This window comes from Chrysochloris asiatica, unplaced genomic scaffold (genome assembly GCF_000296735.1).
Source record: "Chrysochloris asiatica unplaced genomic scaffold, ChrAsi1.0 scaffold00033, whole genome shotgun sequence".
Classification (NCBI taxonomy): domain Eukaryota; kingdom Metazoa; phylum Chordata; class Mammalia; order Afrosoricida; family Chrysochloridae; genus Chrysochloris; species Chrysochloris asiatica.
This window is the reverse complement of record NW_006408551.1, coordinates 15,062,947-15,080,567: the sequence shown is the minus strand read 5'-3', so window position 1 is coordinate 15,080,567 and position 17,621 is coordinate 15,062,947. Positions and strand designations below refer to the sequence as shown.

Below are 17,621 nucleotides of genomic sequence, written 5' to 3'. Positions count from 1 at the left end.
GCTCGAACTACTGACCTCATGGTTTCCAGGCTAGTGCTTATCCTACAGAGTCACCATGCTCCCCATTACTAACTGAATGGAAAAGTTAGATTTTTTTTTCTCCTTTTCTCGCCTTTTATTATTATTTCATTCTCAAAAAAATTATTGATATAAGTTCAAAAATAACTATTTATCACAATATTGTAGCGAACACACCAGAAAATTTGATAAAATCAGCTACTATTAAAAACACCCAGCAGCAATGAAAACAGCAGCGTGTGCTTCTAAGTGTGCAAACGGCACCGCAAGATTAGAAGCATCATTGTAACTGGCTAATAATGACAGCTCTGACAGGCATGCATTAGAAGGTTCAAAAAAGTAAATTAGAGAAGTTTTAGCCTGTATGTGTAGTGATTGATACATATAAACTGGACTTACGAATAATGTTGTTATAACTAACGATAGGGATATGTTTATTAAAAAAAAATTCTGCTGAAACACTGCACTAAAGTTGTATAGACAATCATTTTGATGACAGTGTCTATACCCCTGCACTTCACCTAGTGACACCACTGCCGTCGGGTATGACTTGTCATCTAGGGTCACCAAACTTCCAAGTCGCTGCCGGCTTAGCAGGGACAGTGAGCTCCAGGGTGTCCGGCAAGTGCAGAATAAACGACCTGCTCTCAGCCAAGTAGAGCGCAGCAACCAGGGCACTATTAGACGACTCCCTTCCAGGTTTTAACACAAAGTATCAGTGTAGTTGGAACGGAGCAGAAAGGGTAAGTAAGATTTGCTGAGCGAGAGGTATGATGAAAAACAAAGGACAACGAGACCGAAAACGCGCCTTCGCTTAGCACCAGGATAAAAATGGGAATTATCTCCGTCTTCATCATCACCAGCAGAGCTCAATTAAACCCTGGTTCTTCCTCCTTTCACCCCATTTCCTCCTCCCATGCTTCCCCTGGCCTCAGCGACGGAGTCCCAAGAGTCCCTTTGAGGACCTTTCGTGCACTCTCCCACCCCGCTCTGTGAGAGGCCTTGGAGGGTCTACGCGCGGCCCCGCCCCGCGCGGCCCCATAGCGCCCCCCAGTGGCTCCCTTTGAGGCTCGCGGGTCCCACTCGCTCTCACCCCGCTCGCGTGGGCTCTTTGCGCTCTTCCTCTCCCCCTGTATTTAACCCTCTGCCCGACCACTGGTTTCGCGATTCGTGCTGGCATCTCCTACTCTGCCTCGCTTTCTCCTTTGCCAGTCTTCTGCCTCTGCCTCACCCTTTCCCTCCAGCGCCCCCACCTCTTGCCCAGCTCACTCCCGCTCATCTCCTGTGCCCTCCCTCCTTCCCTCCTCGGTCTCTCCCAGACTCCCTCGTCACTGAGGCTACACGCCCAGCCATCTAAGCCGGAACAGCTCTAGCCTAGGGAGCAGCAGTCCAGCGGAGAACGTAACGGCTGCAGGTTGAGTAGGTGCGGCAGGAGTTGCAGCAGCGAGCGCCACCAGCGAGGAGGTCCCGTGAACCATGGCCCGTAGAAGCGTCTTCCCGGCCGCTGCGCTCCACCTCTGGAGCATCCTCCCTTGCCTACTGGTGCTGCGGGAGGGGGCCGGGCAGCCGCGGGAGGAGAGTCTGTACCTGTGGATCGATGCTCACCAGGCGAGAGTGCTCATAGGTAAGGCGCCCGCGCCCGGCATCCAGTCCTGCGGTGCCTTCATTCTCTCCACTCGCTCTTCTGTTAAAGGAGGAATGCAGGATATGTTTTCAAAACTTAATTTCAAAGAAGATTCTTTCCCTCCCTAAAATTCCCCTCCGTCCCCCCCACCCCCACCCCCCGAATTTGAAAGTTTATAAATTTCTCTCTCTAGAAACCAAAGTTATGTTTTCAAAACTTAATTTCAAAGAAGATTCTTTCCCTCCCTAAAATTCCCCTCCCCCCCCCCCACCCCCCCCCCCCGAATTTGAAAGTTTATAAATTTCTCTCTCTAGAAACCAAAGTTAAACTAGCGTTCTGGCTATGTTATTTGTACAAACTACGTTTTTAGGTGACTCCAGCATTTGTTTGCATCCGTTAACTTATCACGTGCGGAGGAAGATGAAACCTCAGTGTCATGGTGGGTGCCAAGGGCAGGTGTTTTCTGCAAAGAAATGGTCCATGCTGATTCTTCGGTTTTCTTTTTGCAACTTCTGGTTTGGATTCTCTCAAGTCCACCAGTTTCATAGTTTTGTTTGTTTCTTAAAAACAGGATTTGAAGAGGATATCCTGATTGTTTCAGAGGGGAAAATGGCCCCCTTTACACACGATTTCAGAAAAGCACAACAGAGAATGCCAGCTATTCCTGTGAATATCCATTCCATGAATTTTACATGGCAAGCTGCAGGCCAGGTAAGTGCTGATAGTTTAAAAAAAAAGGTCTAGAAAATTACCCTTTGATATTTCCACTGCTTGATGATAAATGGACATGATATTGTATAATATTAGTCTGATACATCCTAAAGAGTACTTTTTCATCTGCTCCTCAAAGCAAATAATGAATGGATTTCCATTTATTTAGAGTTCTCATATAAGTTCAAGATCTCAAATGAAAAAGAAAAACATTGTGTCCAAACTCACTATTTTGATAAGATTCAATGTCTTCAGGCTGCTGGAATTACAAAGAACTCAAAGACCAACATTTCTGGTTACTGTGATCCCTAACATTGAAATTTAACAATATTTAAAAGATTTTCCCCCATATTACATGATGACCACTTGTGACATTATTTTTACTTTACAACAAATTTTATAAAGTATTAAGTATTTTTGACATTGTACAAAAAATTGGCATGCTAAGTGTTTTTCACTAGAACATGATCACTATATATTTCTGGTAGAAGTTCACAGACTCAAAAGAGTGTTATCTGAGAAAGTTTGTAAAATATTTCAGGCTATGAATTTTTTTTTTGAAACTACCAGTTTAAATGTTTTCATATGGGAAAAAGGAAACTACAATTCAATTTTATGAAGAAACAATCCTTTTGTCCTTAGCACATTAACATCTTTTGTATGCTACGTTTTGTATTTTTTCAGTATAACATAACCTCTAATTTTGGAAAGAGAGAGAGAATAAATGCTTATGTGAGTTTAATTTCTTTTGTGCAATTGGAAAATTTATTCTAGAGGACAACTGGTAAGTAATGAAATATTTTGTTCATTAGTTGGTAAAATGTGTCTACTATGAATATCATTGTAATTAAAATCACATTTTGGGGACTTTCAATTCAAAAATCACTTAAATGGTTATATTCATGGAAAACTCGATCTAGAACACACTTATAAAAAGTAGCTATTTTGAACTGAGAAACCACTTTGGTACCCTCTAATTGGAGTTCTGGAGTCCTGGTATGACCCTGTGGGTTAATGCGCCAGACTGCAAAGCTGGTTGGACTGCACGGTTGGCGGTTCAAGCTCACTAGAAGCTCCTTGGAAACCTTATACAGGGTCACTATGGGTCAGAACTGACTCGATGGCACGTTAACAACAACAATTGGAGTTCTGGTGTGGCACTGCGGGTTAATGCGCTGGACTGCAAGGTCAGTTTAAACCCTATGGTCGGTGATTCAAGCTCACCAGCTACTCCTCCGAAACCCTGAGTCAGAAGCGACTCAGTGGCACTTAATCACCACCACAGTTACTTGTTGTAGTCCTGGTGTGGTACCGTAGGATAAGCACTCAACCACAAGGTCAGTTAGAACTGCAAGATCAGTGGTTCAAACTCACCAGATACTCCTTGGAAATCCTATCTAGGATTGCTATGGGTTGAAACCTATTGGATGGCATTTAGCAACAACAATTACCTGTTATAAGCACTGTACTGTGAATTACAAGATTGGAAGTTCAAACCCACCAGCTGCTTCTCAGAAACCCTATATAGGGTCACTACAAGTTGGAACCAACTCCATGAACCAACTCCAAGGCACTTAATAACAATAATTACCTGTTACAGAATGGGGCTAGCTATAGCTCTGTCTGATTTTCCTCAGGTCTGTATCCTTTTTTTCCTCTTCTGAAGTAGATCATATACAGACTTTTCGTATTTCCATTGTTTTGTCATAAAAAAATAAACATTTTCAATGGACTAACTTCATGCCATTAAGGTCATCTATACTTCCATTTTGCAGACAAGTTAACTGAGATTTCTGTTGCTCTATAGGGGCACTGTGGGCTAATGCACTGGACTACAAGGTTGGTTTTAACTGCAAGGTCAATGGTTCAAGCTCACCAGCCACTCCTTGGAAACCCTATACAGGGTCACTATGAGTCAGAACTGACTCAACAGCTCTTAACAACAATAACAATAGTGTAATTATTAATTTTCTTCCTAATACCCTCTTTGTAGATAGTGTTATTAAATTGGAATATAGTGAAATCAGTAATAAAATAATGAGTGGCCTTTAATGAGCTCCTTTTATTCTCACCTGCATCTATTTACTTGTAGGTGACCGCATGTCAGAATGATCTCAACCTTAATTGTGTATTTTTAAGAAGAGCATTTTGAACCATACTTTTATGGTTCCATAAGTACCATTAGAGGGAGTCTGAATTGCACCCCTCCCCCACTTGAAAAAATATGATTATAGGAGAAGCAGAAACTGTCTGCAGGTTTAGTAACTTTTGCTATATGAGTTTTTCTTCTGAAGAATAGAATTAGAAGAAAAAGCTTAAATTCCACATTTCTCCCCAGTTGTGTGGTACATGTTTGCAAACGATGGCATATTGCTGAGTGGAACATGAGCTGACATATCAAACAATCTCAGGACTATTTCTTTACGGGTGTTAGAAAAGATTGTCTAACTGGCATGGAGCTGGGGCCTCTAGCATCGTTCTTTTCCTCTCCAGCTTGCTGCTGCCGCTGCTATGTTGCCATGAAGTTGGTTCCAACTCATAGCAGCTCAGCATAGGATTTCTGAGGCTTCAAATCTTTAGGGGAGCATCAAGTCGTCCTTTTCTCCCACAGAGCAGCTGGTGGATTCGAACTGATGATCTTGCAGTTAGCAGCTCAACACATAACCCACTACACCACCAGGGCTCCTTTTTATCTCCTGCTTAGGTATTGGTTGTCCATGTGGACTGTCTTCTCATGCGGGCAACTTTAGCATCTCAATTAAGTTACCTTCTTTTTCTGCTCTGTCTGCTCTGGAGAGGTTTTCTGCTTTGGAGAGGTACATGCAATTTGATGTCTGTTTTTGGTAGAAGGGGGCAAGAAGGGTCTTTACTATCCCAAACAGCAAGACGTTTTAAAACATTGTTTAAATGTGATTGATTTCACTCAATAGCATTTGTGATTATAACAGCATCATAATATTTTAAATGCATGGAAATTTTGAAGCTGGGAAAAAATAATGACTTCAGTTCACCAATTAAGTATTTTGGAAGGCATTCTGGCTAAAGCTAAACCACATCAAAACACTTACATGGAAAATGAAAATCTCATGCCACAACCTAATTATTTCATCCAAATAATATCAAACATGTAGGTGTTTTGTGTGGCACTGTGGATCAGCGCTGGACTGCAAAACTCAAGGCTGGCAGTTCAAATCTACCAGCTGCTCCTTGACGGCACTTAATGACAGCAGCAACAGCAAGCCCAACTTACAGCTAGTTAATGAAATGGTAAACTAAGTTTGGGCAATAGGTAGAACTTCAGGACTGAAGGTGCTATCTTACTTCCCATAAATTATTAGTCTATTAATCCAAAGTGGTGTTGAGCATATTTTAAATACATTTCATGTTCTACTTCATACAAATGCAAGTAAAAGTCAGAGTGGTACTAACTCTTCCACATCAGCCTTGCCAGTTTTTTTTAAAAGTGCTTTTAGAATGCTGAGATATGTGTGTGATTACATATTGCTGGTATAATAGTATCCTTTTTGCAGGGCAATTCGATTAGGATGGCAAAAGACTTGATAAAGATCCTTTGACTGGAAATTTTTTTCTTCCAGAGATTCATCCTAAGGGAATAATTGTGGATATGTATGAAACATTTTGTTCAAGAATGTTCCTCGTCATTGTGTTTATAAAAGTAAAAAATGGATACAACCTAGAGGTCATGTCTCTCATACTTTGGACATATTGTCAGGAGGGACCAATTGCTGGAGAAGGATATCATGTTCATGTTTGGTACGGTGGAGGGTCAGAGAAAAAGAGGAAGCCCCCCAATGAGATGGATTGGCCAAGTGGCAGCATCGATGGACTCAAGTGAGGTTGGCCCAGGATCGGGCAGTGTTTCATTCTGCTGTGCATAAGGTCGCTATGAGTCGGTACTGACTCAATGGCACTTAACAACAACAAGAGGTCATGTGACAGTGACTTACATAGAAGAGTGCAAGAGCATTAATAAAGATATTGTTGATACCTATTTTATATCATGGAAAGATGTTCATTAATCAAGTAGGTAGAATAGTCTGTAGCCATATATTGTATTTGATTCCATTACAAAATAGGCAGACAACAAAGGTGTCATATCCATCAATGGGTTACCTTGTTTGTTGTTGTTAAATGCTGTTGAGTCGATTCCGACCCATAATGACCCTGTCTAGGGTTTCTGAAGAGCAGCATATATTACTTTCTGATATGCAATTTTTAGAATTATAGGTTACTTGTCATTTGACATGTTACTTTTCATTAAATGTGTGTGAAAAGTTGTACTTTCAGGTTTCAAAGTACATAATGTTCTGGTGGTGAAGTGGGTTAAGCATTGGGTTGCTAATTACAAGGTCAGCAGTTTGAATCCACTAGCTGGTCTGCGGGAGAAGGATGAGGTGTTCAGCCTTGGAGTCGGAGTTGACTAGACAACATACAAACACCACCAGCAGCAGCAGCAACATTTTTATGTTATATAATCACTCAACAAGGGAGTACAGTGACTGCACGATGAAGACTGAACTGTAAACCACAGGGTCAGCGGTTCAAGCCCATGCACGAGCTACTCCATGGGAGAAAAATGAGACTTTCTGTTCTCTTACAGATGTATAGTTTCGGAAACCCTAAAAAGGATTGCTAGGATTTAAAAAGACAGCACTTAATAACAACAATCACTCAGAATAGAAAAAAAAAAAATAGAAAACAAATACAGCGAAACAAATTATCGTAGCTCTCTGCTGGAAAAAGATGAGGTTTTCTGTTCCCGCAAAGATTTAAAACCTTGGAAACCCTAACAGAATTGCTATGAGTTGGAACTGGCTCAATGGCATTTAATAACAGCAACATGATACCCAAAGGATTTAGTAGTGCTTATATAATTCTCTTATTCTTATTTGCTAATTTCATTTAAAGTTCGTAAGAACCCACTTTAAAAGGCTTTCCTGCCAGAAATCACTTTACCTGGTCCCCTGCCTCCTCCTGCAATGGTCATTTTCCACATAAAACCTTACCGCCTCTTTATTTCCTATTTTAAAATGCTTATTTTCTGATATATTCTTTCTCAAGGCTTTCAGATGAGACAAAGTTTTCCACAGAAGAGGTTCAAAGGGTTTTTAGATACTAGGGAAGATATTCTTTATTATTTTTATAACATTTTAATGGTATTTTTCAATAAGGCAAGCCTTATTCACATTGTCCCCCACATATGAGAGATTACATTTAGGTAGGCACCATGAGCAACAATTTGGTTTTCTAAACTAGGCACTAATTAAGCATTTTATTTGGAAAACTGATTGTTTCTAAACACAATAGCTTTTATATCAAAATTTAATGAAAAGTTTTGTTCAACAAATCTGAATTTTAGTAAGTCGGAACTGACTCCACGGCACATAACCATCACCACCATTCTTGATTTGAGTCCTGGTGTGGTGCTGCAGGTTAATGCGCTGGACTGCAAAGTCGTTTTGAACCACAAGGTCAGCGGTTCAAGCTCACCAGTTGCTCCTATACAGGATCGCTATGGGTCGAGACCAACTCAATGGCACTTAACAACAACAACAGCTGTTGATTTGGCATCCTGGTGTGGCACTGTGGGTTAATACACTGGGCTGTAAAGTCAATTTGAACCTCAAGGTTGGCGGTTCAAGCTCACCACCCGCTCCTCAGAAGCCCTATACAGGATTCCTATGGGTCGAGACCAGCTCGATGGCACTTAAAAACAACAACTGTTGATTTGGAGTCCTGGTGTGGCATTGTGGGTTAATGCACTGGGCTGTAAAGTCAATTTGAACCTCAAGGTCAGTGGTTCAAGCTCACCAGTCATATATTTATGCCATTATATAGAGTTTGTCTTAATAATGATTGCATAGTAAAATGCTAAGGGACTATGACTCTACTACCTAGCTAATAGGGCATCTCTTTTTACACTTTTAGCAGTGATAAGGGAGTTTTGCTGAGCCATCTGTATTAGTTCGATAACCTCCTTGGGACCAAAGGCCTGTTTTTCTGGGATTGCATGGTTGGCAAAAGTTGGGATAAAATTTCCGTTTTTGGAATACAAATTATCTGGGTGGAGATAACTGGTCAATTTTTGCTTCAAACCCACCACCTAGATTACTAAGCACACTCTAGCCATCCCTACCATAAGCCTAGATCATAGAGGAAGCTTTTTATTGTGCATAATGTGCAGAATTTTTATAACCACTAGAAGTCAGTATATAGCTTTATTTTTCTCAATTTCAAGATACTTAAAAGAAAAACTTTATAGAACTGTTGCTGTAGACACAGGGAAGGAAACAGAGAATTTTGTCTGTTGCTCTGAGGACTGGGAGTTCAACTAAAGGAGTGGGAGATCATGTGTGATCTTTTGTGGAGAAAAGTTGACTTTATTGGATAAAATTGCAGAAGCTATTTCTTTGTTTTTGTGTATAATGACCAAAAAAAAGAGAATAATATTAAGTATACTGAAGATAACTGTATCAAGTGAAACATTTTCCAACTTGCGAAGGCAATTATCAATAAGTCCATGACCTCTATTAAGTCCCTAGCGATTAAAAGAAACATCTTAAATTATTGAAACCTGCCAGAAAATTTAAGAACCAACACAACATCCAATATAAGAAAAGCTAGAGGCCTTTGCCGTGTATCTTAGTGACCCTATGTGAATGACTCCAGTCAGTAACATCCAAATTCAGCTCCTTTGTTGTTATCATTGTTGTTGTTAAGTGCAGTCGAGTCAGGTTCTGACTCATAGCGACTCTGTAAAGTGTTTCCAAAGAGCAGCTGGTGAACTTGAACTGCAGGTCTCCCAGTTCAAGTGGACTCTGCAATCCAGTGCATTAGCCAACAACACCACACCAGGACCGAGGAAAATATTATTAGGAAAAAGGAAAGTCTGAAACAGACCATTTTTCTGACAACTGGCTCATATTTTTGCTAATTAAAAAAGAAAAAGATTCATTCTACTTACATATTTCTGTTACATCAACTAGATAATCCAATTCCATCATTAAAATGTCCCTAGAATGCCAGACAGCTTGTTTTATCAAACTTGTGTTTTGATATTATGTAACATGGGTCCCATTAAATGGGCTAAAGTTAGCAGTCTCAAATTTCCTGGTTGAGTTAAAGAGACCTGTGCTCAAAAAAAATTTTTTAACTTCCTTTCTCCTCTTGACAAAAATCAAAGAAAAACAATAGACGGTGAATGTTGATTCAAGTACTTCCTCTCCATCTCTCCATCTTCAAAGGAACTGACAAACACCCTTAAACACCTCCTCCCAAACCTGAAGTTGCGACAATACTTATTACGATCGTTATTTAAATCCCATAATGTGGACTGTCCACATTTTTTCCTAATAGAGTTATGATTGCTTTGGAAGTTATAGCCCAAGTGTGTGCATACCTTGGCACTGCTGGGGTTCACAATCATACCTTTGTGATGGTTTTATGTCACCAAATGGAGGAAATGCTTCATTTTCTGACCCCTGTTCCACTGTTTCAAAGTGGGAATGTGAATATGTTTATATACTGTGGGCATGATTTTTTTTTAAGGAGGTGCTCATATCAAAAGCACAGCTTTAAACCTTTAATGTTTAGATTCTGTTATGCAGTGGTATTTTGCGTTGTGGTGTTGTGGACATGCCACTAGGGATCAAAGAGTATTTCTGCAGAAAGCCAATTTCATTGAGCAAAGCAGGCATGTGCCAGCCATCTGTTGCATCTGTTGATAGAAAACAGCAGTAAGTTTCTCAAACTTTTGCCAGAAAAAAAAAAAAAAAGAGAGAAAGAAAACAGCTTTATTGCTTAGAGGAGATGAGTTACAAGGCACCTTGTAAGCCACATCTGGTTCTATAGCGATTTATATGGCATCGATGTAAATTCCATCATGTCTTCCTCACACGGTGGTGTAAAGGCACGTAAACAAATCCAGTACCGATATCGTCTGTGTTTATTCTTGACTTGAAATTGCTTGCACAAATAAGAATGTTTAAAATTATTGTGGTGAAGTGGAAAGGAATGATACTCAATAAGACATTTTTACTTTGGGTTAAACTCATTGAAATTTAATGTCCCTGATGAATAGAATGGGTGTTATAAGGGCAAAACTTTTGGGATTCAGAGTCTAGTAAAAATATCCTTTATCCTGTTATGGGATCTGTGGAGGAGACCTTGTCATATTAGGTCTTCGTTTGCTGCTGTAATTTAGCCAACTTGTCACATTTGCCACCCTAGGAGTAAGACGGTAGTTGAGGTATACTTCTCCCGTTCAGCTTTTCTGCCTGACTTGAACTCAGTCACTCAGTAAACACAGACATTAAACTAGGCACAGAATATACAGACATGAATAAATGCAGTTCTTGCCTTCAGGGAGCTCATAGTCTTGTTATTAGGTACCACGGTGTTGGCTCCAACTCATAGCGACCTTATGCACAACAAAACGAAACACTGCAGGGTCCTACACCATCCTCACAATTGTTATGTTTAAGCCCATTGTTGCTGCCACTGTGTGAATCTGTCTCATTGAGGGTCTTCCTTTTGTGTCCCTTCTACAGGGATTGATACTTCCTGACAACATATCCAAAGAATGAGAGACGAAGTCTTACCATCCTTATATCTAAGAGGCATTCAAGATAGATTCGTCTGTTCTTCTGGCAGTCCATGGTACTTTCAATGTTCTTCTCCATCACCATAATTCAAATGCATCAATTCTTCTATGCCATTTCTTATTCATTGTCCAAATTTCACAAGCATTAAGAGGTGATTGAAAATACCATGCTTGGGTCAGGCGCACCTTAGACTTCAAACTGATATCTTTGCTGTGTAACACACTGTTGTTGTTAAGTGCTGATGGGTTTGAGCTACTGACCTTATAGTTCAAACTGACCCCGTGGTCCAGTGATATATCCCACAGCACCACACCAGGACTCTTGAAACACACTAAGGAGGACTTTTGCAGTAGATTTGCCTAGGACAATACATTGTTTGATTTCTTGACTGCTGCTTCCATGAGCATTGATTGTGGATCCAAGCAAAATGAAGTCTTTGACAACTTAAATTTTTTCTCCACTTGTCATGATATCATTTATTGGTCCAATTGTGAAGATTTTTGTTTTCTTTACACTGAGGTGCAATCCATACTGAAGGCTGTACTCTGATATTCATCAGTAAATATTTAAAGCCCTCTTAGCTTTCAGAAAGCAAATTTGTATCATCTGCATATCGCAGGTTGTTAATTAATGAGTCTTCCTCTAATCCTGTTGCTGTGTTCTTCATATAATCCATCTTCTTGGATTATTTGCTCAGCATACAGATTGAATAAGTATGGTGAAATGATACAACCCTGGCGCATACCTTTCTTGATTTTAAACCATTCAGTATCATACCCTTGTTTTGTTCTAATGACTGCCTTTTGGTCTATGTGCAGCCTCCTCCTGAGCACAATTAAGTGTTCTGGAATACTCATTCTTTGCAATGTTGTTTATAGTTGGTTATGATCCACATAGTGGAATGCCTTTGTATAATCAATGAAGCACAACTAAATATCTTTCTGGTATTCTTTGCTTTTACAGAATGGTATCATTCATTCAATGTTCTCTTTTGAATTCAGCTTGGATTTCTGGTAGCTCTCTGTTGGTGTACTGCTGCATCCATTTTTTAAATTATCTTCAGCAAAATTTTTTATCTTGTTCCATGATTCCGTATTTCTTTGGAATGAGCACCAGTAAGAGTCTCTTCCAATAGGTTAGATAGGTAGATGCCTTCTAGACTTCTTGGATAGACTAGTGAACACCTCCTGTGCTGTATCAGTTTGTTGAAGCATTTCTGTAAGTAATCTGTCAATTCCTGGAGCTTTGTTTTTGTTTTTCATCAGTGCCTTCAGTGCAGCTTAGACTTATTCCTTCAACAAATTGGCCATATGCTACCTCATGAAATGATTGATCATCAATCAATTCTTTTCCATACAGTGACTTTGTATATTCCTTTCATCATCTCTTGGTGCTTCCTTTTCCAGCATCATTCAATATTCTGCCCATAGAATCTTTCAGTATTGCAACCTGAGACTTGATTTTGCTCCTCGGTGCTTTCAGCTTGTAAAATGCTGAGCATGCTCTTTCCTTTTGGCTTTTTAATTCCAGGTCTTTGCACATTTCATTATAATACTTTACTTTGTCTTCTCAAGCTTCCCTTTGAAAATTCCTGCTTAGTTCTTTATCTCCTTATTTCTTTTAGTTGTTTTAATACCTGAAAGAACTCAAGAGCGAGTTTCAGAGTCTTTTCTGACTTCTATTTTGGTCTTTTCTTTCTTCACTGTCTTTTTAACAACCTTTATTTTCTGCATGTATGATGTTCTTCATGCCCTCTTACAACTCTTCGGATTTTCAGTCATTAGTGACTAATGTGTCAAATCTCTTCTTAAGATGAATTCTAAATTCAGGTGGGATATAACTCAAGGCTGTATTTTGGCTCTTGTGAACTTGTTTTAATTTTCTTCAGCTTCAGCCTGAATTTGCATTTGAACCATTGCCTGTTCCACAGGCCTTGTTTTGGTTGATGACACTGAGCTACTCCATCGTCTTTTTCCACAGATGTAGTCAATCTGTTCCTGTGTATTCCAGCTGGCAAGATCCATGTGTATAGTAGCTGTAGATGAGGTTGAAAAAAGGTATTTGCAATGAACAAATAATTGGTGTTGCAAAATTCTATCATTGAATCTCAAGTGTAAATTCTATCACCAAAACCGTATTTTCCAGTTACCTATCCCTCCTCTTTGTTTCCAACTTGTGCATAAAGGATAATACATTGTACACAATAATGGATCAATGCATCTTAATGGAATGATCAACTTCAGACTGAATAAATTGGTTGCTGTTGTTATCATTAAGTGCTGTCAAGTGGGTTCCAACTCATAGTGAACCTGTATAGCAGAGGTGGGGAACCTTTTTTCTGCCAAGTTTATAACATCATTCATGGGCCATACAGAATTATCAGCTTTAAAATTAGCCTGCTGTATTTGGTCAAGCATTTAATTAACTCACCCCTAATGTGCTGGCTAGAACTGCGGTTGCCTTGATAGTGCCAGACCAAATGATTTTGAGGGCCTTATATGGCATCAGGACTTGACTGTAGTATAGGGTTTCTGAGGAGCCAGTTGTGGGTTTGAACCACCGATCTTTCACTTAGCAGTCCAGTGCTTATCCTACAGTGTCACACCAGGGTTCTATGAAGAAGTTGTTATTGGTAGTGGTAGTGTGCTGTGGAGTCGGTTCCAACTCATAGTGACTCTGTATAGGGTTTCCAAGGCTGTATGTCTTTATAGGAGCAGAAATCCTTGTCTTTCTCCCGCAGACCTGCTGGTAGTTTTGAACTGCTGATTGTGAGATTAGCAGCCCAACTCATAACTACTATGCAAACAGAGTTCCTTGAAGAAGCTAGTAGAATCCTTCAATTTCCTCATCACTGGTTTTGGTGTTTGGTGTGTAAATGTGAATAATAGTTGTATTTGTTGTTGTAGTTGTTAAGTGCCATTGAGTTGATTCTGACCTATAGCGAACCTGTATAGGATTTCCAAGGAGCAGCTGATGAGCTTGAACCACTGACCTTGTAGTTCAAATGACTGCAGTCTGACACACTAGCCCACTCTGCCACACCAGCACTCCAATAGTTGTATTTACTGGTCCTCATTTTAGGCGTAGAGATGCTATCCTATCACAGACAACATTGCACTTCAAGACAGATGTTGCAATGTTCTTTTTGAAGATGAATGCGATGCCATTCCTCTTGAATTTGTCGTTTCTGACATAGTAAGTTATATGAGTATCTGATTCAAAATAGCCAATATATGTCTATTTCAGCTAACTAATGCTTAATATATTGATCTTTTTGCATTCTGTTTCATTTTTAATGACTTCCAGTTTTCCTAGGTTCACACTTCCTACATTTCATATTCTGATTATTAATGGATATTTACGGCTGTTTCTTCTCATTTTGCATTGTTTCCCAACAGCAACTGAAGATCCCCAAAGCTTTGCTCTATCCACATCATTAAGGTTGACTCTAGTGTGAGGAGGCAGTTTTTCTTCAGTGGTATTTTTAATACCTTCCAACCGAGGGGGCTCATCTTCTGGCACTGTATCAGGCAATGCTTTCTGCTGTTCATCGTCATATTCATATCAGTGGCTAATCCCTAAGACGTGGACTGCCTAGTTCCTCCTATGCTGTTCTTAGTCGGCTGAAACCTGTCCACTAAGCACAACCCTGCTTGTGGACATTTGAATCATCCGTGACGTACCTTCCAATGTCACAGCAATATTCAAGTCACCACAGTACGACAAGCTGACAGACATGTGGGTCACTTAAGAGAAAGAATCATTTGATAATTTGAAGGGGATTTAGAGATAATGTAAATTGTTTTTCTCATAGAAAAAAAGAATTGAGACCTAAGACCTTTCCTTGAACTGAAGCATTTCTCCATTGAGACTTTACCAACTGTCCAGCCTCTTCTCCCCTTTCCCACCCCCAAATTCTCCCTTTACATGCCAAGTCCCAACCTAAGGAACCATTAGCCTTTCCCAGAGTGCATTTTCAAAACTCCCTTGCCTTTGTGACGCTCGCTTCTTCTCTACCTTACTAGTTTAAAAGCCTCAAGCCTTTAGACTTGAGTTCCCTATGCCTAAAATGTACTTCTGGCGTTCTTTAAGTCCCTGTTCGGTTATTATTTCTTTTTTCTCCTTTCAATCCTTCTTCAAATAACTGGAGAAAAAATAACTTCACTCAAAATTGGCCATTTTCTCCTTTGTCTTCCCAGAGAACTATGTTCATATCTCTATTACAGACCTATCAGGCTCTGGGTCCAGATTGTCTAGGTTTGGAATCCCAGCTCTGCTACTTATCAGTTGTGTGTCCTCTGTTCTGTGTGTCTCTATTGCCTGTCCTGTGAAATGGGACCTACTTCATATGTTCATTCATCCAGCAAATATTTATCAACTGTCTACTCTGTGTCAAGAGCTGTTGCAGGATCTGAAGATATATGGGAAACAGCATAAAGTCCTTGTTGTTCTCATGAGCTCAGAATGGGAGTCAAACAATTAAAATCCAAATATAATGAAGTACTATCAGGGGTCTTAGTGTGGCGCTGTGGGTTAATGTGCCAGACTGCAAAGTCATTTGAACTGCAATGTTGGTGGTTCAAGCTCACCAGCTGCTCCTTGGAAACCCTACACAGGATCGCTATGGGTCGGAATCTACTCAATGGCACTTAACAACAACATCAATTGTTTTAAGTGACAAGAAGAAATATACGGCAGAGAAGGAGACCAAGAGTGAAGGGGAGGATGCTGTTCTAGAGATGAAAATCAGGAAAAGACTTGCAAGGGGTTGACACTTGATCTAATATATGGAGGAAGAGAGGGAGCAAGCTACGCAGGAATCTGATAAAAGTATATTTTAGGCATAGGGGACTCAAATCTAAGATCTTGAAGCAAAAATGAGGGGGAGGGTGAAAGGCTAACAGGTTTAATGCCAAGTTAATGAAACAGAGAATGGAGAAAATGAAGTATTCTGGCTCCATACAGTAAGCATTGGACTGAACCACAAGGTCCATGGTTCAAGACCACATGCTGATCTGTGGGGGAAAGATGAGGCTTTCTGCTCCTGCAAAGATTTAAAGCCTCATAAGCCCTTTACAGGAGTCCTGGTGGTGTTATGGATTACATGTTGGGCTGCTAACCACAAGGCCAGCAGTTTGAATCCACCAGCCAGCTGCTCCATGGGAGAAAGATGAGGCTTTCTGCTCCTGTCAACAGGATTGTTACAAGTTGCAACTGACTAGATAGCACACCACCACCACAAAACCCTCTACAGGGTTGCTGAGTCGGAGCTGATCCGATGGCACTTAAAATAGCAACAATGACCAAACTATGTATTGCATTGGGAAAATATGCTTCGAAAGACCTCTTTAAGTTATTAAATATCACTTTGAGGACTAAGGGGCACCTGACCTAAGCCATGGCATTTTCACTTGCCTCATATACATGTTAAATTTAGAAAATGAGGAAGACTGTAGAAGAATTGATGCATTTGAATTATGGTGTTGGAAAAGAATACTGAATAGGCCATAGACTGCCAGAGGAACAAACAAATCTGTTGTGGAAGAATTACAGCTGGATTGCTCCTTGGAAACAATGACAAGACTTTGTCTCTTGTACTTTGGACATGTCAAGAAGAACCAGTCCTTGGAGAAGGGCGTCATGCATGGTAAAGTGGAGGGTCGGTGAAGAAGAAGAAGACTTTCAGTGAGATGGATTATCATAGAGGCAGCAACAATGGGCTCATGACAACTGTTGTGAGGATGATTCAGGACCTGGCAGTGTTTCTTTTCTTCTGCTGACTTGATGGCACCTCACAACAACAATTACCAAAGCTTTCAGATTTTACTTCCTAAATACTTAATTTTCTTTCTTTGTCTTCATCCCTGATTTTGCAGACAAGGTCTCTTCCAAGCTATTTCCACTCTGCCAGTGGTGTGATCTACACATGTGATTCTGACACTGTTGTCCTTTGTCTTATCCCTTTTCATCAACTGACTAATGCCTACAGGTTTTGTTGCAGATGCTTTCACATGATGGATCAGAACTTCTAGGACCTAGCTCCTGCTTATCTCTCTACTTCTTCCTTTGCACAGTACACCTGAGCTATACTCAACTACTAGGAACCCAGACAATTCTATTTTTTGTCTCTGTGCCTGGCAAATCCATTCCTTTCCCTAAAAACCATGTTTTTGAGTGACTAACTCATAGTTAAATCTGAACTACTCTCATTATAGCCTATGAATAACTCAGTACTTGTATAATACCACTTACCAGGAATTATTTAAATGATCTGTTTGTATATCTGCCTCTCCAGTCAGCTTCTAATTTTCTCAAGAGCATGGAATTGGTTCTTAATCATGGTTTACCCCCAAGGCACAATCTAAGTCTTGGCCAAGAGCAGTTAAACCAGGAGTGTAGTCACCTCTTTTCCATTGTCAGTTCTTTCTCTAGGCAGTTGTTTGTCCTTTGTTCATAACATATGCTCTGTGAGAGTCTGTTCTAGTAAATGGGCTTCAAAAGATTGCTGGAAATTTTTGATATTCTTTGATTGTGTTCACCCATAACATGTAAAGGTATGTTTGGAGGTTCGGAGAGTTTATAGCTGGGGAATTTGCAGGAGAATCCAGAAATTCATTATTTTCTGGATCAAGACACTCAGCTGT

The 17,621-nt window shown here is 40.1% G+C and overlaps 1 protein-coding gene across 1 annotated transcript in view; it reads left to right on the top strand.

Moving 5' to 3' along the window:
• Window positions 1-1,494: 1,494 nt before the first annotated feature.
• Window positions 1,495-17,621, top strand: part of WIF1 (WNT inhibitory factor 1) — a 123,396-nt gene continuing 107,269 nt past the window's right edge. Inside the window, 2 exon segments of the mRNA XM_006859523.1 lie at window positions 1,495-1,642; window positions 2,214-2,353. Coding sequence (XP_006859585.1) covers window positions 1,495-1,642; window positions 2,214-2,353 — 288 coding nt within the window.